This window comes from Pongo pygmaeus, chromosome 2 (assembly GCF_028885625.2).
Source record: "Pongo pygmaeus isolate AG05252 chromosome 2, NHGRI_mPonPyg2-v2.0_pri, whole genome shotgun sequence".
In the NCBI taxonomy this organism is placed as follows: Eukaryota; Metazoa; Chordata; class Mammalia; order Primates; family Hominidae; genus Pongo; species Pongo pygmaeus.
The window spans coordinates 196,242,418-196,267,724 of NC_085930.1; the positions used below are offsets into that span (position 1 = coordinate 196,242,418).

General features: G+C 41.6%; 1 protein-coding gene across 9 annotated transcripts in view; it reads left to right on the forward strand.

Annotated features, from left to right (window-relative positions):
- Positions 1 to 25,307, forward strand: part of ST6GAL1 (ST6 beta-galactoside alpha-2,6-sialyltransferase 1) — a 152,921-nt gene that overhangs the window by 103,599 nt on the left and 24,015 nt on the right. For 7 of the 9 annotated variants that reach the window (XM_054480236.2, XM_063662502.1, XM_063662501.1 and 4 more), the window contains 3 exons: positions 9,583 to 9,715; positions 13,495 to 14,151; positions 22,157 to 22,254. In XM_054480236.2, coding sequence (XP_054336211.1) covers positions 13,545 to 14,151; positions 22,157 to 22,254 — 705 coding nt within the window. In that variant the 5' untranslated portion in view covers positions 9,583 to 9,715; positions 13,495 to 13,544. Of the gene's footprint in view, positions 1 to 1,319; positions 1,462 to 9,582; positions 9,716 to 13,494; positions 14,152 to 22,156; positions 22,255 to 25,307 lie in introns of all 9 variants that reach the window. The other 2 variants (XM_063662503.1, XM_054480231.2) reach the window with 1 other exon arrangement.

Consider the following 25,307-nt stretch of genomic DNA (forward strand, 5'->3'; position numbering starts at 1 on the left):
CAGAAGGCACACACTATCTAGATGTCTCACTATTAATGATGCTAAAAGACTGATCAGGGTCAGGTCATGGCTGCTTGACTCATGAGAGGTGTTTTGATTTTGCTTTTTAAGAGCAGCAGCGTGTCTATATGTTGATGGGAGTAATCTTTGAGAGAGGGATAGTTATCGATTAAACAAAGGGGTGAGGTTTTCTAGAACAACTTTCTTAAGTAAACAATAATGTGTAGGATCTAGTGGACAAGTGTTGGTTATCGCAAGTGTTGGACATAGCCAGTTCATCTATAGTAACGAGGCATATGGACATAAATGCAGATAAAGGGGGCTCTGTTAGGGAGTTTGAGGAAGTTCTAATCTGGCAGCTTTTGTTTTCTCCACGAACAAGTAGCAAATTCATCACAGGAGAGTGAGATTGAAAGGAGGAAGTCAAATAGTGGGCGAGTGCCAGATGAATAGACTGGAAAAGTAGCATATGATTTCTGAAAAGCATTAAGGACCTCCTGGCAGTTAGTGATCACGAACTTGAAGTGAAGTCAGTAAGCATTGTTGTACAATTTTCTCTAGCCGTGCTCAGTTGCATGTTTGCTGGTGTGGAGCAGAACAGAGGGTTGGATTTAACCAGGATTGAGTTTTAGCCAAACATGTGTGATCAAAGAGGGCAAAGGACTCATTTTAATGATTTTGACCATGGAATTTAAGCTGTGTAGGAAGGGAAGTAAGAATATGAGGAAAGTGAGGAACAGTGACAGGTGGAAGGATTAACCACAGAAGCTTGTTGGAGTTGGGGTACTAGTTGGAATAAGCTGCATAGACAGGAGTGGTAATTGGAGATGAGATGCCTGAACTCAAGATTATGGAAGGTATTGTTGGGAAATAACAAGATCAGAGATACGACTCTGGGAGTGAGTGGCCGTGGTCACAATCACTGGGGTAGAGGAGATCAAAGGACTGTGAGGCCAGAGGACTAGAATATCCTATAAGTGGATATTAATATCACAAAGAGTTATGATAGAAACAGTGTTGGAGCTAAAATATTCAGGCAATGAAGCACGGTATTTTGGGTGGGGGAGAAGATGGCTGCAGCCAGGTAAGTGGGGTCGTAGATGGCGTTGTCTGCACAGGGTCTCTGTGAGGATGACATGCATTGATGCATGTGACGCTCTTCACTTTGAGCCTGACAAATAGCATGTGTTAGAGGTTCACTCTAACACTTGCTAGAGGCAACAAGTGTTAGAGGTTCTCCATCTGAGTCTATGTGGCTCCAGTGAGTAGAGCTTAAAACACTGGGTTTATAGTTATTCATTTTTTATTTTCTTTTTTAGACAGAGTCTTGCTCTGTTGCCCAGGCTGGAGTGCAGTGGTGCAATCTCAGCCCACTGCAACCTCCGCCTCCTGGATTCAAGCGATTCTCCTGCCTCAGCCTCCCGAGTAGCTGGGATTACAGGTGCCCGCCACCCCACCCAGGTAATTTTTGTATTTTTAGGAAAGATGAGGTTTCACCACGTTGGCTAGGCTGGTCTCAAACTCCTAACCTCAAGTGATCTGCCTGCCTTGGCCTCCCAAAGTGCTGGGATTACAGGTGTGAGCCACCGTGCCCGGCTGCAACACTGGATTTATTTTTACAGGGAAGGTGATTTTCATTAACTTTAATATATTTCTAAGAGGCAGAGCTACTCGCACAGTTGTGTGTGGTCTGGGGCGGTAGTAAATTCCCTGTCATTCAGTGTATCCAACAGGCAAAATGAACATTTGCAATGATGGTGCCATCAAGGTGATTCTGGCAACTGAAGGTGATGAGTGGGTAGGTGGGAGGGAGTGGCTGTAGCAATTGAAGGCAGTGGGCAGTGGGGAGGGATGGTGTCAGGAGCTAGCTTCATTCTTGCATTCAGACATGACTGAACATTTCCTAGTTGTGGCCCAGGAGCTCTCAATCTGGTTGGGACAGATCTGCAAACAGATAAATGTCACATAGTTTGATGAGGGGAAGAATAGTCACTATGGAGTTGTGCTGATCATCTCTGTGAGGCCAAGGAAGCTTGAGAGTCAAGGAGCACTTGAGCTGGTGTTGGAAGCTGAGTGGGCATGGCCCCATGGGAACAGCATAGGAAACCACACTATGCTGAAGAACTTCTTGTGCAGAGCTGCAAAGGCATGAAAGAATCTTCGACATTTAGAGTGCCATTCTACTTAATCTGGGCAAATTATTTATCTTCCCTGTCTCAGTTTCCCTGTTTGTAAAAATGGGGGTAGTAATGGTATCCACAGAGGAAGGGATGGTGACTGTTGTAATCCCTTTGAGTGGATTATCTTTTTTTTTTTTGAGATGGAGTCTCGCTCTGTTACCCAGGCTGCAGTGCAGTGGTGTGATCTTGGCTCACTGCAACCTCCACCTCCTGGGTTCAAGTGATTCTCCTACATCAGCCTCCCGAGTAACTAAGATTACAGACACATGCCATCACGGCCGGCTAATTTTGTATTTTTAGTAGAGATGGGGTTTCACCATGTTGGTCAGTCTGGTCACGAACTCCTGACTTCAAGTCATCCACCTGCCTCAGCCTCCCAAGGTGCTGGGATTACAGGCATGAGCCACAGTACCTGGCCGAGTGGATTATTTTACTTGATTCTGTAAATCACACTATGAGGTAGGACTTGTTATTATTACTATTTCTACTTTATAAATAAAGATGTCTTAAATCTTGAGTCTTAAGGGGTTGAGTAACTTGCTCAAAGTCAGGTACCTGCTGAAAGGCAGTTTGGGCTCTTGTCTTGATAAATCTGATTCCAAAGCTTGTATTGTTCATCCCTAAGCTATAGTCAGTGCTTGGCACATAGCTAGTGCTAAATAAATGGTAGCTATTATTGCCAGGATTGCTAAAGTTTCTCACCCAGAGAGTTGAGGGTTCTGTTATCACTTCTACAGCTGGTTGAAGATGAGTAGTGCTGCTATCTCTTCAGCAGCAGGGACTATTTTTGGAAAGCCCTCATCACCTATGATAAATCTAGATAGTTGCACCACTTTTGTTTCAATTGGTTGATTTTTGAAAATCAAAAATGGAGAGTGATTTTTATCTTCTTAGAGGGCAAGGTTTTTTGAGCAGATGCAGTTGATGTGAGGGAGGAAGAGCTGGGATTGATGCACATTTCTGTTGTCTGTGGGCTGTATCAAACAAAAAGTTTCATGTCCTGGCTGCCAGCTGGAGGATGGCAGCAAACCAGCATTCACAGGCAAGAGGTATCATCCAAAAGTCTGGTGACTGCCCACAGTGTTTTCTACAGGGGGCTAAGAAAGAGCCTCTTCCATGAGTGATGCCAGGAGTAAGAGCTGTGAACCCGTCACCCATTTATTCATTCAACAAATGCATACTGAGAGCTTATTAAGTGCTAGACATTCATCTAGTGTTTAGAGATACTCCCTGGAAATAATAGAGAAGAAGGTTGACAAGATTCCTATTTATGAAGCTTATATTTTTAGTGGAAGGAGACAGACTAATCAAATACTAAATGAATGCCTGCATAATTACAAACACTCATGCCACAAGGGAAATTCATGCTGTGAAAATGTCAGAGGGATAACTATCAGAGAAATTTGCTGACTCTTCCAAGGATGCTGCCCAGAAAACTGTTCTTCTTTGAGCTGATGAGGAGAGCCCCAAATGTTTTGACACAGGGCAGAGTGGCACTTCTCACTTTTTCCCTGGTAGTCATACCTAGGGTTTGCCTGCCTGCCTTCCTCCTGGTCATGAAAAGCTGGGGTTCTCCCAACCTGAATTCCTAGCCTTCAACAGAGGATTTTCTTTTGGTTCATGGGGTGAAGTTAAGTATGTCCATATGGCTTCCTCTTAGTTCTGTTAATGCTAGATCTCCTAGGACAGGCCTTGCAGCCAGGTTAATATTGTGCACCAAGTTGATACACAAGGTTGAAGTGTATTTTTAGTATTGTCCCTAAGGGTTTTGCTTTAATTATTCAAGTAACATAATAAAAATAATAAAGGAAGTTGGCCAGGCGTGGGGGCTCACGCCTGTAATCCTAGCACTTTGGGAGGCCGACGTGGGTAGATCACCTGAGATCAGGAGTTCAAGACCAGCCTGGCCAACATGGTGAAACCCCATCTCTACTAAAAACAAGTATTAGCCGGGCATGGTGGCAGATGCCTATATTACCCAGCTACTGGGGAGGCTGAGGCAGGAGAATCGCATGAACCTGCAGGGTGGAGCTTGCAGTGAGCCAAGACTGCACCACTTCTGCCTGGGCGACAGAGAGAGACACCATCTCAAAAACAAAGAATAAAATAATAAAGGAAGTCAAACTGATAAGAATTAATCTTTCATCAGTTTATCCGTCAATGGTATTCAAGTCTCAACCATTTACATTTTTTCTAGACAGTTGGATATACATATCTTTTAAGTCGCCATCTGAGTACGCAGATAACATTTTCTGTTTTGCTTTTTTCATTATAAGATTTTAAGTATTTTCTTTCCTATTACTATATAAATTCATACACAATTATATAAATTATTTTAGGTGGCTATACCATGGTTTTCTTACTTCCTTATTGCTGGATGCTTAGTTGTTAGCAGATTTTCACCTTGATAAATAAGTTTGACATTAAAAATTTTTATTTTTGGCAGTGTTATTAGGAAAGTTTGTAGTGCTTAACATCTACTTCAAAAAGTTAGAAAGATCTCAAATTAACAACCTAATATTGCACCCAGAGGAACTAGAAAAAAAATTTACCCCAAAGCTGGCAGAAAAAGAAAAAAATAACTAAAATCAGAGCAAAACTGAACAAAATTGAGACTCAAAAATCCATACAAAGAATCAACAAAACCAAAAGTTGGTTCTTTGAAAGGATAAACAAGTTTGGTAAACCACTAGCTAGATTAACAAAGAAGAAAAGAGAGAAGATACAAATAATCACAATCAGAAATGACAAATATGACATTACAACTAATCCCACAGAAATATGAAAGATCTTTGGAGAGTATTATTAATACCTCTGTTCACACAAAGTAGAAAATCTAGAATAAATTGACACATTCCTGGAAACTCACAATCTTTCAAGACTGAATCAGGAAGAAATTGAAACCTGAACGGACCAATATCAAGCTCTGAAATTGAGTCAGTAATAAAAAACTTACCACCAAAAAAAGCCCTGGACCAGATAAATTCACAGCCAAATTCTATCAGACATACAAAAAAGAGCTGGTACCAATCCTACTGAAATTATTCCAAAAAAGTGAGGCAGACAGATCCCTCTCTAACTCATTCTATGAAGCCAGCATTACCCTGATACCAAAACCTGGCAAAGGCACAGTAAAAAAAGAAAACCACAGGCCAATATCCCTGATGAAAATAGTTGCAAAAATCCTCAACAAAATACTAGCAAACCGAATCCAGCAGCACATCAAAAAGTTATTTCACTGTGATCAAGTAGGCTTCATTCCTGGGATGGAAGGTTGGTTCTACATAGACACATTAATAAATGTGATTCACCTCATAAACGGAGTTAAAAACAAAAGCCATATGATCATCTCAATCGATGCAGAAAAAGATTTTGATAAAATTCAAAATCCTTTCATTATAAAAGCCTTCAAGAAGCTAGGCATCAAAGACACATACCTCAAAATAATAAGAATCATCTATAACAAACCCACAGCCAATATCATACTGAATGGGTAAAAACTGGAAGCATTGTCCTTGAGAATTGAAACGAGACAAGGATGCCCACTCTCACCACTTCTATTCAATATAGTATTGGAAGTGCTATCCAGAGCAATCAAACAAGAGAAACAAAAGGCATCCAAATAGGAAAAGAAGTCAAACTATCTGTCTTTGCTGACAAAATGATTCTATACCTAGAAAACTATAAAGACACTGCCAAAAGGCTTCTGGAACTAATAAACAACTTCAGCAAAGTTTCAGGATACAAAACCAGTGTATAAAAATTCATGGCATTTCCATAACCAGTAATTTTCAAGCTGAGAGTCAAATCAACAACACAATCTCATTTATAATAGTTGCAACAAAATTTTAAATACCTAGGAATACATCTAATCAAATAAGTGAAATATCTCTCTAAGGAGAACTACAAAACCTTGCTGAAAGAAGTCATGGATGACACAAACTAATGGAAAAACATTTCGTGTTCATGGATTGAAAGAATCAATATCATTAAAACAGCCACACTGCCCAAAGCAATCTGTAGATTCAACACTGTTCCTATCAAACTACCAATGTCATTTTTCACAGAACTAGAAAAAAACTATCCTAAAATTCATGTGTAATCAAAAAAGAGTACAAATAACTAAAGCAATCCTAAGCAAAAAGAACAAATTCAGAGGTATTCCAGTACCTGACTTAGAACCGCACTGTAAGGCTACAGTAACCAAAACAGCATGGTACTGGTACAAAAACAGACATATAGATTAATGGAGCAGAATAGTGAATCCAGAAATAAAGCCACATACCTATAATCATCTGATCTTTAACACAGTCAACAAAAATAAGCAACGGGGGAAAGAACTCCCTATTCAATAAATGATGCTGGAATAACTGGCTAGCCATATGCAGAAGAATGAAACTAGATCCCCTCCTTATACTATATACAAAAATTAACTCAAGATCAATTAAAGATTTAAATGTGAGACCTCAAACTATAAGAATCCTGGAAGAAAACCTAGGAAACACCATTCTGGACATCAACCTTGGGAAAGGATTTATGACAAAGTACTTAAAAGCAACTGCAACAGAAACAAAAATTGACAAGTCAGATCTAATTTAAACTAAAGAGCTTTTGTTCAGCAGAAGAAACTATCAACAGAATATACAGACAACCTACAGAACGGAAGAAAATATTTGCAAGCTATGCATCCAACAAAGGTCTAATATCCAGAGTCTATAAGAAACTTAAACAACTGAACAAGCAAAAAACAAATAACATTAAAAAGTGAGCAAAAGATATGAACAGACAATTCTCAAAAGATACATATAAGCTGCCAACAAACATGAAAAATGCTCAGTATCACTAATTATTAGAGAAAAGAAAGCAAAAGCACAGTGAGATACCCCCTCACATCAGTCAGAATGGCTATTATTAAGTCAAAAAACACCAGATGCTAGGGAGGCTGCAGGCAAAAGGGAACACCTACGCACTGTTGTTGAGAATGTTAATTAGTTCAGCCACCATGAAAAGCAGTTTGGAGATTTCTCAGAAAACTTAAAAACAGAACTACCATTCAACTCAGCAATCACATTACTGGGTATATATCCAAAAGGAAATAAATGTTTCTACCAAAAAGAGACATGCACTTGTGTGTTTATTGCAGCACTATTCACCATAGCAAAGAATGGAATCAGCCTAGGTGCCCATCAGTGGTAGACTGGATAAAGAAAACGTGGTACATATACACCGTGGAATAGTACACAGCCATGAAAAAGGACAAAGCCATGCCCTTTGCAGCAAGATGGATGCAGCTGGAAGCCATTATCCTAAGCAAATTAATAATGCAGGAACAGAAAACCAAATACCATATGTTGTCACTTATAAGTGGGAACTAAACAATGAATGCTGATAGACATAAAGGTGGCAATAATAAACACTGGGGACTACAAGACGGGGGAGGCTGGGGAAAGAGCTAAAAAATGAATTATTCAGTACCTGCATGGCAGGATCAATCATACCCCAAGCCTCAGCATTGTGCAATATACCAGGTAACAAGCCTGCATACATACCCCCTGAATCTAACATAAAAGTTAAAATTATTTTTTAAAAAAACCCTTTGCTTCTTTGCATGCATATTGCTTTATAGAACTCATATTCTTTATCTCATTAATCCTGTTTCATTTGTCATCAGAACTATGTAATGTAGAGAATCATTTTACATGTGGGGAAACTGGAGTATGTAATCTTTTTTCTTTTGAATTATTTATTTATTCACTCTTATTTCCTAGAAGTACAGTAGCATGGTCCATGGTCAGGAGCTCTTAATTCTATGGCCTGAATACATTCTAGAAAGATTAAATTAATTTATATGATCCTTTGAATGTATATCAATTTAATTATAATCTGTCCAGCAATGAGTATTATCATGTAGAAAACTGCGGACTAATGTAAATTCTATAAACTAGTTTCTTAGTATTCTAGTTGCCCCTCTTGGGTTTCTCTCAAGATTAATCATAACTTTATATGCTTGTTAATTGTGCTTTTTATTTTGTGATTAGTCTGTTCATGTTGATTACCTCTTTATTTTGGGAGACTTTTATTATATTAACCCTTTTTATATTTTGACTTTTCCTTTTTATTGTAGTTACAGTATTTTTCATTGTATAGATGTTGAAATTTTCTTGCAGCTGAATGTATTAAACTTTTCCTTTGCTATTTTCCTACATCGCATCAAAAGAAGAAAGAGCTGACAAGTATATATTTATATTTTTAGCTGTTTTTTGTTGGTTTGTTTAGAGACAGGTCTCACTCTGTCACTTAGGCTGGAGTGCAGTGGCGCTCATAGCACACTGCAGCCTCTAACTCCTGGGCTCAAATGATCCTCCTTCCTCAACCTCCTGAGTAACTGGGACACAGGCATGCATGCCTGGCTTATTTTTAGCTTTTTAAAATTACATTTTTATACTTTTGTACATTTTTTCAAAGTCAAAGAATAATGGATGTACATTTTAGAAATTTTGGAATATATGTAAAATGATAAAAAATGAAAACATCTATTATTATTACCATTCTGGGTGTACTTTTTTCTAGTACTTTTTCATGTTTTTCTAAATGTATTTTTTTTTCTGAATTTGGATAGTATTTGCCGTTTTATAACCTATTTTTTCAGTTACAATTATACTGATTGAACTTTCACATATTATTAAATATTCTTTGAAAATAAATAATTTTTTGAAAATCTGTCTGAAGTTTATTTCAGGATGGACCTAATTACTCCCTATTTATCTCCAAGCCAGCAATTAAACAATCTGTTCTTCCCAGGTTGGTCCATGGTGGCCGCTTTAGCTTTCTAGCCCATTCTTATCTGGTGTCAAGTCTATTTCTTTTTTTTTTTTTTTTTTCTTTTGAGACAGAGTCTCTCTCTGTTGCCCAGGCTGGAGTGCAGTGGCGTGATCGCCGCTCACTGCAACCTCCGCCTCCCGGGTTCAAGCAATTCTCCTGCCTCAGCCTCCCTTGTAGCTGGGACTACCGGTGTGCACCATCATGCCCAGCTAATTTTTTTTGTATTTTAATAGAGACGGAGTTTCACCGTGTTAGCCAAGATGGTCTTGATCTCCTGTCCTCATGATCCTGATCCGCCCGCCTCGGCCTCCCAAAGTGCTGGGATTACAGGTGTGAGCCACCACACCTGGCCAGTGTCAAGTCTATTTCTAGGCTATCTGTGCTGTTCACAGATCCAGAGCATTGCACCTTTAATAGGCTCTTCTCTCTCTCTTTTTCCTGAGCCCTGGAGGCTTCCTGGATTGAGACCTAGCCTAGGTCTGCATAAGCACCTTTCCATCTTGTTAATGTTTAACACTGCCTCTGCTGGAAAACAGCTCTCACCTCCTCTCTTTCTGTCTCTTATTTTTTGCCTTTGCAGATGAGTTTTGATCATCCTGAGAAAAATGGGCCTTGGCCTCCAGACCCAATAAATCTTTCTTCCCATGGAGAATAGTGCTGATTCCTGAGGACCTGAAGGGCCTGCCGCCCGTGGGGGGATTAGCCAGAAGCAGGTAAGGAACACACAGAGGCATGGGCTAGCAAAGGGGTACATTCCTGAGTAAAAGCTGGTGTGGCAGATGTGCTGGCAGGGAATCTCAGGATCTCAGTATCTGGCTCCAGCTTTGCTGTTTTCTTTTTGTATGTATTTTTTAGTCCTCTTTAACTGCTGATTCAGTGTGGGCTTGGTTGGGGGGTGTAGAGAAATGGCTTGTACATTTCTATTAACTATATAAGATTTAAGTTATTCTGTATTTCAGTCAACCGTTCTGAGTACCTACTACCTGCCACGAATGCAACTGATACTGAGTATGTCGTGATGGGTGGATCGGGACAGGATTTCCTTGCTTTGAGCATTAATTTCTGCCGGTTCAGTGTTGGCCAGTTCTTTGAAGGTGATAATGCAAGTTGCTGTGTTCTTCCTCTAGAAGCCTCATGATGATTGTAAAGATTCTCTGATACAATTGCTCAGTTCAATAATCTTTCATTGAGTATGCGCTCTGGTCCAGGCACTGTGCTGGGTACTAGGGTTTCAGAAAGCATGCCAGGAGGAGTTTTCCTTTAGCAGCAAAGTCAGGCATGAAAAGCAAGCATTACAAAGCTCTGGCTGGCAGCAAAGGGGAGCAGGGATAATGCGGAAGGGGAGGTGGCCTCCACTGACCTTCAGAAGCAGAAAGCTGATATTGTCAGAGCTGGCAAGCACATGGACAAGGAGAAAAGAGTGCAGCAGTGCAGACACCTGGAGGCTTAACACAGTCTGGTGTAATTGGAAAATTCAAAGCTTAGTGTGTTTTTCCAAAACATTTGTAGAGAAAAGTTTGCTACTCTTTTCCCTTGGTTATGCCATTTAGAGAAAGCTTCTTCAGCCTCTGCCTTCTTCAATTTGAGAGATGAGAAGGGGTCTTGCAGTTATAAGTGCCTGTGACCAGAAACTCCAGCCACCTGGTGGACTTGGAGCCTCAACCAACGGTGGTGTCAAGGGACCACATGAGCCCTTATGCGAGATTTCAGATGAGTGCCCTGAGGCCATGACAGGGCACAGGCCGTGAAGGCTGAGGCTGTCTGATGGTTGCAAGACTGTTGCTGGACTGAGCTGTTTGGAGGAAGTCTTCTTTCCTGGGAAACCACACCTCGGAGAGTAGGTACTGGGCAGCTGCTCCCTGAGCCTCCACTCCTGTGACAGTGAATCAGGCCCTTCCTGCCATCTTGTTTCATTCAGACATGTCAAAGTCAAGTTCCAAGTCCACTATTTCCAAATGACTCATGCAACTTTGAAAATTATTTGTATTTCCAAACCTCACTATACTCAGCTATAAATGGAGCTCATAAAATCTGCTGTGCTTATCTCACAGGAGTATAATAGGTCTGGAAAACCTTACCAATATGGAAAGTACCCCTGAGTGGTAACACAGTGCACAGGAGGGATGGCAGGTGCAGCACTGATGGTGAAGGTGGCTTGTCTGCGACTGTCTGACAGACGAAGTTGCCTCTCTAGTGACATTGAGTCCGACTTGATCACACTGACTTCTCACTGTCCGTTATCACAGATGCATGTCCTTGGGTGGAAAGATTATGAACTTTTAGAGTCAGACAGACCTGGGCTGGAATTCTGGTTCTCGAACTGACTTGCTGTTGACATTGGAGAAACCCTATAACTTTGCTAAGCCTCAGTTTTTTTCATTTCCTAAAATAGGGTTGTCAATATCTCTATCATAGTGTTGTAGTAAAGGTTCAATGAGATATTGCAAGGAAAGTGACTACCATGTAGTAGGCCCTCCTTAAATGCCACTTTCCTTCTTTCCTCTAGTTCTTCTTCAGTTGTCATATGGTCATGTGATTACCTGTGTTGGGTGTCTGTGGAAATTGAATTCCTTAGTTTCTGGTAATACAACAAGCTTCCACCCTCCACTTCATGATCTTATATCTGAATTCTTCTTCCACTGTGTACATTTAATCATTTCCACAACTTCAGCAACCTAAGATAGGAGCCCATCGTTCCCAGAGTCACTGGTTCCTGAGGTCTGGGATGGTGGAAGCACTGCTTTGGTTGGTACTGCCGATGGATTCCAGGAATGAGCTGGATGTCAGTTCATGGAGGATTCCCAGGGAATAGCCTGGAGCTCAGGGCTGCTGAGTCATGGCTGTGGCTTCACACCACTGTCTTCACTACCCGTATCACCTCCACATGGCCCCCAGGCTGAGCTGCTGCTCTCCTGTCTGTTCAGAACGCCTCCTGTGCCTTTTTGCTTACCTAGTTCAAATCCAATGAATACCATCCTCTTGGTTTGCCCTCCCAACACTCTGCAAATCACATAGGGAAGAGATAATTATTCTGAAAAACTCAGGGGCAGAAATATTAAGTGACCTGCCCAAGGTCACCAAGAATGGGGATAAGAACCCAGGTTTTGTGAACACCCAGTCCAGTACTCCTACTACCTTTTCCTGATATCCTTAGGAGCGGGCTCCATGGGAAGGGACCTCAGACCCCTAGTGGGTTAGCAAAACCCTGGAGGTGATTGCTTTGATTTATTATTGTAAATAAACCCAGTGATTGGGGAAAGAATGTAATGTTTTCCAGAAGATACAGACATTATTTGAGTTCAAAGTGCTTCCAGTTTCCATTCAGTTACACAATAAATTCTGAGAAAACAAAGTAGGTGTTTACTCAGAAATAAAGAGGACTATTCAGTCTCTATTTGCTCAGTGAAATCTATTTACCAGAGCTTTTTGCAGTTCTGTGCATGTTGTACTGGAAAGGACATGGGTTATGGAATCAAGTCCACTTGGATTTGAACCTCAGTGCAACCATTTCCTCAGCTCTATGAGCTTGGGCACTTCCCTTGACTTCTCAGAGCCTCAGGTTGCTAATCCATAAAATGGAGATTATAACACCTTTGAAGTGAACCCTGTACAGGTTAGGAGATGCCCTTCGTATTAGACTATGCTATGCGTGGTGCCCCCAGAGTTGTGTCTCATGGTGGCCGTGATTATGGTGAAGTTAAGTGAAATAACATCTAGCGTGCTTAATGAATTTTTGTTTCCATTTCGTTAGTTGGCTACATGTCTGCTATCTTACCCAGAATTCCTAGCCTCTATCATGAGGTGAGTCAGCTTCCTGTCTCAGTAGTGCTCTTCTTGCAGGGCACTGCACGAAACTATGTGGTGGAGATAACCCTCGATCTTCTCATGCAGGAGTCCAACATCACAGCCCTTAGAGAGATGCATCAGAAATCTATGGCATCATCTATAACGAGAAATCTTTTTCTGGCCATTTTGAAAGGGTGTTGGGCCACTTACTATTTTAGAAAGTTTAGGTTTGGTGATGTAAAACAGTCAGCCTGCTCTTTTTTATTCTATTTTTTTTTTTCAAGCATGCGTGGCTTCATTTAACAAATGTTTCAAGGCTCTAGGAACTGAATTATTTGCAAGATGTGGTTTCTGACTTCAAGAAACTCAGAGTGCAGTCAGGGAGGTAGACCAAGGCAACCAGAAACTAATATTCAGCACAGAAAAAGTAATGATGGGAGGACATATAAAGTGTTCATGGCTCAAGAGGAAGAAGGGAGTGGAAGAGTGGAAGAGGAAGAGGGACTGCTGTCCACGTTCAAAGCCCAAATTGAGGCTGACTTTTGTCGAGAGTTGCTTAACAGGCTGCAGAGGTGGCTAGGAGGTAGAGCAGGGCTGGAATTCAAGTCACCTCACTTCAAATCTATTGCTCAGTCCATCGCTCCGCCTCATGCCACATTGGGTTTTTCTTTACATCATTTGTTTTTCCTTGTCTCACTTTTTTTAGGCTTGTTTTCCTGCTCAGAACAAAGTGGCTTCTCTGAACACATCTTCATTATGATTCACACCAACTTGAAGAAAAAGTTCAGCTGCTGCGTCCTGGTCTTTCTTCTGTTTGCAGTCATCTGTGTGTGGAAGGAAAAGAAGAAAGGGAGTTACTATGATTCCTTTAAATTGCAAACCAAGGAATTCCAGGTGTTGAAGAGTCTGGGGAAATTGGCCATGGGGTCTGATTCCCAGTCTGTATCCTCAAGCAGCACCCAGGACCCCCACAGGGGCCGCCAGACCCTCGGCAGTCTCAGAGGCCTAGCCAAGGCCAAACCAGAGGCCTCCTTCCAGGTGTGGAACAAGGACAGCTCTTCCAAAAACCTTATCCCTAGGCTGCAAAAAATCTGGAAGAATTACCTAAGCATGAACAAGTACAAAGTGTCCTACAAGGGGCCAGGACCAGGCATCAAGTTCAGTGCAGAGGCCCTGCGCTGCCACCTCCGGGACCATGTGAATGTATCCATGGTAGAAGCCACAGATTTTCCCTTCAATACCTCTGAATGGGAGGGTTATCTGCCCAAGGAGAGCATTAGGACCAAGGCTGGGCCTTGGGGCAGGTGTGCTGTTGTGTCGTCAGCGGGATCTCTGAAGTCCTCCCAACTAGGCAGAGAAATCGGTATGTTCTGGGGTTGTTCTGTGAATGGCAGTGCTTATTGGGACTGGCTGGGCATATTGATGGTATGGGAGACAAGTGGCCCAAGTGTGGCTCTGTGGACCAGTGGAGTGGGCCCAGGGCAGTGTTTTTTTCGGAGTCACAAGTGACACAGAGGGAGTTGAACAGATGGCGCTCTAGGCCCCCGGCATCTTTATCAATTAGAAGAGCTTCATTATTGTTTCCTAATATTTTTAGTTGATATATAATAATTAGATATATTTATGGTGATATTTTGATACATGTATTCAATGTGTAATGATCCAATCAGGGTAATTAGAATATCTATCACCTTGAACATTTATTGTTTCTTTGTGTTGGGAAGAGAATAGTTTTATTTTGATCTGTTTTAAATATTGGAATTGTGCAGAAGATTTCGTTTGAAAAAGAGTTCCGCTGCTACCAATAATCAAAAGCCTACAATTGACCTTTGAAAAGACTTGAAGCATAGATCTCTACATCATTTCCAGGTTCTGAAATTCTGTTGTTTTACCTGATTAGTGGAGGACTCTTATTGGCCTCAACAACCTGGGTAATTTTCAGCTTTTCTCTTTGAAAAGATTTAATTGGGTCAGTAATTCTTAACTGGGGGCTATGGACCAACTTCAGAGGGTCATGAATCCCTGCAATTGCATGCAAAACTGTCTGTGGATTAGGTGTGTATAATGTATGTGTGTGCGTATAAGTGTGTCTGTGCATTTTTCCAGGAAGGGAGTTTGTAGATTGCAGTTTATTCTCTAAGGGATCTGTGACCCAAAAAGGTTTCAGAGTCACTGGTCACAACATATTAATTTGCTTTTCTTGAAACCCTTTGTAGTGAATCAAGATAGAAAGTCTCTCTATATTTGTAGACCTGTGTAACAGAGAGCCTTATTTCTCTTATGCTGAATGTGTTTTCCATTATTTGAAATGAATCAGCTAAAGAAAGCAAAGCACAGGAAGCTTTGCTCCTCTGTCAGCCTGGAGGTACTGGAGCAGGTGAGGTCATACGTCTCCTTTTCTATTTCCTTCATTTGACTGCCAGGAAAAATGGTCTGAAACCCAGCACAGGCTCTCAAAGAAGAAAATTAGGCCCAAATTGGATTCTCTAGAGCAGAAAGAAATGGTGAGATCACAGTTTCTACCTCCCCAAATAGGCAGCTGCCCCGCTGGCCGGCCCCACCTCAACTTTTGCTTCTGTATTTTTGGTTTTTCTTGGACTTTGTTTTCAAGAAACTAAATGTGATTGGTTTTTGTTCATCCATAGTGGAGCCAAGTTTCTTTCTTTCTTCTCCATTTTTGCTGCTTTTGTAGCAAATGTTTGGGATATCCTAGGTATTAGCTGATCCTTCTTCATGTCAAGTTAATATTGCGTGCCTGGCTGAAATTGTACTGAAGTTTGAGACAGGGCCTGTTACCTCTGTGAATTAGAACTACAGCTTTAATTTTATGCACTCCTTAAAGGTTTGGAGTGATTTAAATAAACATTAATAAAAATAATATTTTTCTATAGACTGCAGTTTCAACTTCAAAATAAGGATTTCCACAGAAGGACTTTGATCCTGAGATGTAATGAAAATTGCATGTTAGACTTCGAATGTTCTGCTGTTACGGGGTATATATTCTCTTGGCATTTTGTCTAACAAATATTTTAAGACATTCATGTATTCTTTTATTTATTGATGGGTTCATCAACAATCCAAAGGGGAAGGGGAAGCGAAAGGCTCTTTGTTGAAGCCTGAGTTGCAGGCAGCGTGCCAGGCCCATACACTTCCTCCTGCATCTGGAATTTGTTGAGTCTATTCCCAACTATTGAATGGATCAGATTATTTCAAATGGTTTTCTTTTACAAATAACATTGCTGACAAGGTTTTTGTGCAGATAACTTAGGTGATCACTATTGACATTCAACAGGGAAGTATCCTCAGAAGTGAGGCTAGAAGACACGAGTAAGAGACATTTTATGACTTTTTTTTTTTTTTTTTTTTTTTGTCCATAGCAAGATTTTCTATCAGAGAGAGTGTAATAACATACTCTGCCTCCAGCAGTCTCACAAACCAGCCAATGGTGGGCTCAGTCATTTTCAATTATTTTTGATAGTTTACTCATACATGTTAAGTATCTTAGATTTGCCGGAATTTTCATGTCAAACAGTAGCATAATTTTAAAACACTATCATCAATACAAGTGATGCTTATTATACATCTGCTGAGTTCCTAACATGCCTTGCTCTTTTCATCCTCCCAGAAGTCCTGTGAGGTTGATCAGATTATTGGTCTCATTTTGCTGGAGAGCTAAATGCGGAGGCTCAAGTGGTTACACAACTGGCTAATAGCAGACTGGGGTTTGAAAGCAGAGTGCTTGCTTCAAAGACCCCACTCTTAGCGCCTCTGCTGTTGTGCCTCATAATAATTGTAGCTTCATAATAAAATTTGGTGTGATTATTCTTTTGTTATGTTAAAAAATTTCTTATATTCTTGTCTATTAGCTGTCCTAGAGATAAAGAGAAGGGTATTCTGAGTTAAGGCAAAGGCAAGAAGCAAATGCTGCATGAGGAAAAGTGTATTTGGGCATCACAAATAATCCTGTTTGGATGGCATGTGGATCCTTGTGGGTGAAGATGGGTGAGGAATGAGGCCAGAAAGGTAGCTAGGCATTAGCTCTTAGAGAATGTTGATAGTCACAATAAGGACTTTAGGTTTCATTCTTTAAGCCATGGAGAGCCCTAGGAGGTTTTTGAACAAGGGAGACTTCTCACTTCTCTATGAGTCCCTGTTTTGTACTGTATAATGTCTCCATTATTAGGGACTATTGCCACAACCAGGTCAGAAGTGCCAGGCCTGCCCAGGCTGTGGAGGCAGTGATGGAGAGAAAGGACCTTACCTGAGAGGCCTCATGAAGTAAGAGGCAGAACTTACTATCTAGCTGGAGATGATCTTGAGTGAGAGGCAGGAGCCAGGATGTCTAGCCTGGGAGCAGGCTGTATCTTACCAAGGGGAGCATGCTTCCAGAGGAACGCAGATTCCACTTTGCATGTTCTGAGACTGAAGTGTGTGTGGATTTCCCTGGGTAGATATCTATGCTGTTGAGTATTTAATTCTAGAGAAGGGTCAGATGTCGAGATAGATTTACAGGTCATTTGTATCAAGGTGAGATAATGGTTATAATCCAGGGAAGAGGACCAATTAGAAAACCTAGAAAAAGATTACATTTAAAGGACAAAGAAAAGAACAGGGATAAGCAGGAAAAGTCAGAAGGGTCAGAGACCGGCTAGAGGAGAACTAGGTGTGCACCATACAATGGAAGGCAAAGGGGGATGGAGTTTGAGGAATGTTGGCTGTTGGTATCAAAGTCTGTAGAGGTGGGACATATTCTTGGGCAGAATAAGGACTGAGAAGACATCTGTGAACTGAGTAGCTTGGAGAACATGATCAGTTATATCAGGGGTCAGCAAGCTTTTCTTAAAAGGCCGGATAGTAGTTTTGGCTTTGAGGGCCATGATGTCTGTCACAACTACTCAACTCCACTGTTGTACTGCAAAAGTAACAATAGTAGTAAATGAACAGGCCTGGCTATGTTCCAACAAAACTTTATTTACAAAATGAGGGATGCACCAGATTTGTCCTGCAAGTCATAGTGTTTTGTTTTGTTTTGTTTTTGACAGAGTCTTGCTCTGTTGCCCAGGCTGGAGTGCAGTGGCACGATCTCGGCTCACTGCAAGCTCCGCCTCCCAGGTTCATGCCATTCTCCTGCCTCAGCCTCCCGAGTAGCTGGGACTACAGGTGCCTGCCACCACGCCTGGCTAATTTTTTGTATTTTTAGTAGAGACAGGGTTTCACCGTGTTAGCCAGGATGGTCTCAATCTCCTGATCTCATGATCCACCCGCCTCGGCCTCCCAAAGTGCTGGGATTACAGGCATGAGCCACCGTGCCCAGCCAAGTCGTAATTTTTTTTAACTCGGATCTATAGTATGTCTGTTTTCTTCAACCGGAATCAGAATGTAATTTTCCATAAATGGTTTTAGGATGTATTAAGCTAACTTGAAAATATAAAAGCATTTGGTGATAAATTGTGATAAAATTTCTTTCATAATAACTTCTAGCTATTAAGAGTTAACTACACCTAGAGGCAGTGGATTTTGATGTATTTATGAATTTACTAACTTGAGCTGATTCTGTTGAATTTTCTAGGCGTGTGATTGTATAATCTGAATACAGTGATGCATTTATTTTTTCCTCTCCTAATTTGTCTCTTTTTCTGAGCTCTAATTCTAAGTTACAGACAGGTGGTAGCTTCTTTTTTTCTGCAGCCTTTCCCCCTCGCTAGGCTTGTTTGCTGGGATCTCCGTAGTTGTGGATTTCTCTTGGTGATTTCCTAGAGGCCCATTTGAGTTTGAAAGTTCAACTTTCAATTAGAAGGGAGGTTTGACAAACAGGATTTTTTTCTCTTTAAGTACCCAAGTCAGTTTAAAGTTTTCTTTTTAAAAATTTGATATATAATAATTGTACATATTTATGGGGTACATGTGATATTTTGGTACATGCATACAATGCACAATGATCAGATTGGGTAATTAGAATATCCATCACCTCAAAAAAGTTTTCTTCTTTGATTGGCGTTTTTTCTTTTTCTTTCTTTTTTTTTTTTTTTTTGAGATGGAGTCTTGCTCTGTCGCCCAGGCTGGAGTGCAGTGGCATGATCTTGGTTCACCCAAGCTCCACCTCCTGGGTTCACGCCATTCTCCTGACTCAGCCTCCCAAGTAGCTGGGATTACAGGTGCCTGCCACCACACTCGGCTAATTTTTTTGTATTTTTAGCAGAGATGAGGTTTCACCGTGTTAGCCAGGATGGTCTCGATCTCCTGACCTCGTGATCTGCCCACTTTGGCCTCCCAAAGTGCTGGGATTACAGGTGTGAGCCACCATGCCCGGCCTGATTGGCTTTTTTCTTAGAATCACATCCAAACTTCATACCTTCATACCTTCATACCCCATGTCCGTGTATGATCTGGTTCCTGCCAACCTCTGTAACTGCATCTTTGATTTTTCTTCCCCTCACCCCTTGTCTACAGTCAAGTCCCTGCCCTCATTGTGGTCCTGACACTTGCTGCATCCTCTGGCTGGTGGACTTCTCTGAACCCTTCCCAAGCCTGGCCATCCTTTGGGTCTCAGCTCCAAGGCATTCCCTGAATCATCACTCTATGAAGGAAATTCCCTCAGTGTCTCTGGCACACAGCTCAGCTTGTTAGTGTCACAGTGTTTGTCACAATCCGAAATTATCTTATATGTAGGTTGTTGTGCGTCTTTATTGTCTATCTCCGTGCAGTAGAATGTAATATCTCTGAGGGCATGGACCTTGTCTTTGTTGCTCACAGCCGTTGTCTCCCGTGTCTAAAACTGTGCCTGGCATAGAGTAGGTGCTCATCAGTATTTGTTGACTGAACAAAACAGTTCTCCTTTCTTATGGTCAACATCAAGCATCTGTTCTAACGTAAGTAAGCCTTCTGTGCTGGTGGATGTTCTCCAGTTGCACCTTCAAATCCCACTCTCACCCTTTTCTATCTGGCTCCGTCCCTGAGAAATTGAATTTTTTTTTTTTTTTTTTGGAGAATGAGTCTCGTTCTGTCACCCAGGCTGGAGTGCAGTGGTGCAATCTCGGCTCACTGTAACCTCCGCCTCCTGGGTTCAAGCGATTCTCCTGCCTCAGCCTCCAGAGTAACTTGGATTACAGGTGCGTGCCACCATGCCCAGCTAATTTTTGTATTTTTAGTAGAGATGGAGTTTCACCATGTTGGTCAGGCTGGTCTCGAACTCCTGACTTCAGGTGATCCACCCGCCTCGGCCTCCCAAAGTACTGGGATTACAGGCGTGAACTACTGCGCCCAGCTGGGAAAGTAAAATTTTGAACTGCGTTAATTGGCATTTCTCACTCTCTGGATTTTCTTTGGGACTGGCCAGGAGAAGCACTGGCATTAAAGCTGAGAAGAAGACTAAGGTCAGGGCACCTATTCGGCCATGTTTCGCCTTGCAGAGTAAACTCAAGCTATATCTTTCTCTTGACTGAAGGTCTCAGATCCTGCCAGGAGGCCGTCCCAGTCTTGTTCCTGCTCTGTCCCTTTTCCCTTCAGGTCTGTGAGATCCAAGGGAAGGGGCAGAACCAGGTTGGGATATTGACTCCCTCAGGCTCCTTCTTGCTGGCCAGAGGTTGGCAATAGCTGTGTTCCTCTCCTGAAGGCAACAGCTCCCGACAGGTGTCCCTCCTCAGCTCAGGTCTCCGCTCATCAGGCCACAGTAGACTTGGGGTAGTAATGACACTGTGCAGTCATCAACCCTGGGGCTTTAGCCTATTCCATGTTGATTTCTTTAAACTCTACCCGAACTTGGTAAGTAGTCCTTTTATGAATCTCTCAATTACTCCATTGGAGCTTCTCGTCTCTTTTCTACTGGGATTCTCACCAATAATTTATTCATCTGTGAAATGGAAAAGTTGACTAACTGAAGTTTCTGATGGATCTGTGTTTCTCATGCAATTACTACTGATCCCTTTTGAACCAGTGACTGATTCTGACAAAATGTGTTGTAATTCTGAGTTGTGTAAAGATGTACCTCCTGCCCTATGTGCACTTCAGTGTACCTGCCCTGTAAGATGATAACAGTTTGGACTGTGCCCTTCTCAGGTAATTTTCAAACCATTTTGATGAAATTTTGCCCTAGGATTGAAGATAGGGTTGTGTTGTTTTCATAAATGAGGTTTCTGTGTTCCTGAGGTTTAGTACATACGTTGGAACTGAAACAAAGAGAGAGGCTTTCATCCTTAATTCTGTGGATATCTTCTTTCTAAATCATCTTGTATTCAGTCAAATGCCCTCACTTCCCCAAATCCTGTGTGGATAAAGAATGACCCAAAACAAACCTGAATAGAACAATAGAGCTGACCCCCAGATCCGGCGTAGATTTCAGTGGTGAGCCCCAAACTTGCTTGAGCAAGTAAGATTGAAAGAAGTTCTCATAGGATCACAGGGTTTGGATGGCTCTTTAAAGTCTTCAGTTTCCTCCTCCATCAGATAGGTCAACATGGGGTAGAGAAACTTTTCCAAGTCTTCCAAACACTGCTTAAACAGTTGCAAAGACAAGGAGCTAGCCCAGGAAGCTTTTAGGTTTTTCAAGATGGCCTGTTTGATGTTGACTGGATTTAGTACATTGTTTCTGACAATGGCTTACAAAAGAAAGACAGAAAGACAGAAAGAAAGAGAGAGAGAGAGAGAAAGAGAGAGAGAGAGAGGAGAGAAAGAGAAAGAAAGAAAGAAAGAAAGAGAGAGAAGGAGGGAGGGAGGGAGGCAGGGAAGGAAGGAAGGAAAAGAGAGAGAGAGGAGGGAAGGAAGTTAGTTTAGCCCTCTGACCTCCTCTTCCATTTCTGCCACACCAGGTCTGTGACTCTTCCCTGGGCCTCAGGTTCCTAAATGGAACACCTGGGGGTTGTCTTGGATGCCATAGTTAAATCCCGTCCATTTGCTGAGCACTGCATGCTTTTCAGAGTGCAATGGGGTCCTTTGCACTTGTGGGATACACTGAACGTATGGTAGTGTTTTCATTTTTCTGACAGAGATAGAAATATAATCTACTGGTGATACCAAGAGAATATTTGGTTTGCTGCTTTGATAACTGGAGTAGCTATTCCACTGTAAGTAGCACACTGGCTTTGTTCACTTTTCTGCTGTGCCCAGGCACAAGTGAGTGTCTTTGAATGGGTTTCAGGAATGCCACAGTATGGCCCCCTTCAGCCCTTACAGTGGCTGGCAGACAGGTGGTCATCTCTGCCTAGGAGCTTTACCTGAGCACCACACAAATACTGCCATTTCGCCCTGTGGATCATGATGGGGTAAAGATGGGGAAGCATTATTTCCTTGCCCCTCCCCCGCCTCCTGCCTTTCTCTTTTTCTGCATATTGCCAGTGCTCATCACCTCTTTTCTGTTTCTTTGTGGTTTATAGATGATCATGACGCAGTCCTGAGGTTTAATGGGGCACCCACAGCCAACTTCCAACAAGATGTGGGCACAAAAACTACCATTCGCCTGATGAACTCTCAGGTAAAATTTCTTCTGTGCAGCTATGGAGTAAGAGAAGGACCCCAGTGTGGTCTCTAATGTGGAATGTATCTACTGGGAGCACATCTAGGCTGCCAATTAAGTCTCTTGATCTTCCTGAGTTCCTGATTTCCTCACTGGAGAAGAAGACAATGATTCCATGACCCAACCTGATGATGTGTTTATTTAAAGAAAAACCCTTTAGTATTAGTGTCTGCTAATGGAGGTGTCTGGTACCCAGGAAAGTAGAGTTGAGCTGTCCTTGCTCCTGCAAGGTCGTACCTGGAGGTTTGCATGAGGGACAGCAGAGCCCAGAACACCCAGGGGAGAGTGGGTAGTGTTGTGAAAAGTGAATGAAACAATACACAGGAGAGCACTTTATGAACTGTAAAATGCTATACAACTACTATAAGACAGTATCGCCATGTAATTACGTGTAATATGGCACTAGAATTCATGAACTATTTCATAAATTCCCCTGGATAATTAGGTTCCTGGAGTATTTTCAGGTAGCACATGCCGATTTCTCAATACTAAGGGAAACTTGAGAAATATTCTTGCCACAGGGTTCTGTTAGTAGACTTTATTAGTGGGAAAAACTGTATTACACATATATCAAAATATCAAAAATTGCACAATAGGGCTGCAAGCTGCCCATCTCATAACCACCAACATTTGCCTTTTTCTGAATAAACATATGTGCTCTGGGTGTTTTTATGGCAGTGTTTAGTCTGCATACTTCCCTAGGAGTCCTGGGCATGGGGTGGATCCTGGAACAGATCAGAAATGCCTTTTCAGCAGTGTCTAGTGGAATGTGTGTTTCTTTCCTTCTCTACTAGGGCTCCACTTCCCTATATCTGTCTCTTCACTTCCTTACTTTCAGGAACTCACCAGCTAGGCAGAAGCTGCTTCCTGCATAGCCCACTTTCCATTTGAAGCCCACAACCTTAAGAAACTTTTTTTTTAAATTATACGTTAAGTTCTAGGGTACATGTGCACAACGTGCCGATTTGTTACATATGTATACATGTGCCATGTTGGTTTGCTGCACCCAACAACTTGTCATTTACATTAGGTATTTCTCCTAATGCTATCCCTCCCCTTGCCCCCAACCCCACAACAGGCCCCAGGGTGTGATGTTCCCTGCCCTGTGTCCAAGTGTTCTCATTGTTCAATTCCCACCTGTGAGTGAGAACATGCAGTGTTTGGTTTTCTGTCCTTGTGATAGTTTGCTCAGAATGATGGTTTCCAGCTTTATCCATATCCCCACAAAGGACATGAACTCATCCTTTTTTATGGCTGCATAGTATTCCATGGTGTATACGTGCCACATTTTCTTAATCCAGTCTATCATTGATGGACATTTGGGTTGGTTCCAAGTCTTTGCTATTGTGAATAGTGCCGCAATAAGCATACGTGTGCATGTGTCTTTATAGCAGCATGATTTATAATCCTTTGGGTATATACCCAGTAATGGGATGGCTGGGTCAAATGGTATTTCTAGTTCTAGATCCTTGAGGAATCGCCACACTGTCTTCCACAATGGTTGAACTACTTTACACTCCCACCCACAGTGTAAAAAGCATTCCTGTTTCTCCACATCCTCTCCAGCATCTGTTGTTTCCTGACTTTTTAATGATTGCCATTCTAACTGGTGTGAGATGGTGTCTCATTGTGGTTTTGATTTGCATTTCTTTGATGACCAGTGATGATGAGCATTTTTTCATGTGCCTGTTGGCTGCATAAATGTCTTCTTTTGAGAAGTGTCTGTTCATATCTTTTGCCCACTTTTTGATGGGGTTGTTTGTTTTTTTCTTGTAAATTTGTTTACATTCTTTGTGGATTCTGGATATTAGCCCTTTGTCAGATGGATAGATTACAAAAATTTTCTCCTATTCTTTAGGTTGGCTGTTCACTCTGATGGTCGTTTCTTTTGCTGTGCAGAAGCTCTTTAGTTTAATTAGATCCCATTTGTCTATTCTGGCTTTTGTTGCCATTGCTTTTGGTGTTTTAGCCATGAAGTCCTTACCCATGTCTATGTCCTGAATGGTATTGTTTAGGTTTTCTTCCAGGGTTTTTATGGTTTTAGGTCTAACATTTAAGTCTTTAATCCATCTTGAGTTAATTTTTGTGTAAGGTGTAAGGAAGGAATCCAGTTTCAGCTTTCTACATATGGCTAGCCAGTTTTCCCAGCACCATTTATTAAATAGGGAATCCTTTCCCCATTTCTTGTTTTTGTCAGGTTTGTCAAAGATCAGATGGTTGTAGATGTGTGGTATTATTTCTGAGGCCTCTGTTCTGTTCTATTCATCTATATATCTGTTTTGGTACCAGTACCATGCTGTTTTGGTTACTGTAGCCTTATAGTGTAGTTTGAAGTCAAGTAGCATGATGCCCCCAGCTTTGTTCTTTTGGATTAGGATTGTCTTGGCAATGCAGGCTCTTTTTTGGTTCCATATGAACTTTAAAGTAGTTTTTTCCAATTCTGTGAAGAAAGTCATTGGTAGTTTGATGGGGATGGCATTGAATCTGTAAATTACCTTGGGCAGTATGGCCTTTTTCACAGTATTGATTCTTCCTAACCGTGAGCATGGAATGTTCTTCCATTTGTTTGTGTCCACTTTTATTTTGTTGAGCAGTGGTTTGTAGTTTTCGTTGAAGAGTACCTTCACATCCCTTGTAAGTTGGATGCCTAGGTATTTTATTCTCTTTGTAGCAATTGTGAATGAGAGTTCACTCGTGATTTGGCTCTCTGTTTGTCTGTTATTGGTGTATAGGAATGCTTGTGATGTTTGCACATTGATTTTGTATGCTGAGACTTTGCTGAAGTTGCGTATCAGCTTAAGGAGATTTTGGGCTGAGATGATGGGGTTTTCTAAATATACAATCATCTCATCTGCAAACAGGGACAGTTTGACTTCCTCTTTTCCTAATTGAATACCCTTTATTTCTTTCTCTTGCCTGATTGCCCTGGCCAGAACTTCCAACACTATGTTGAATAGAAGTGGTAAGAGAGGGCATCCCTGTCTTGTGCTAGTTTTCAAAGGGAATGCTTC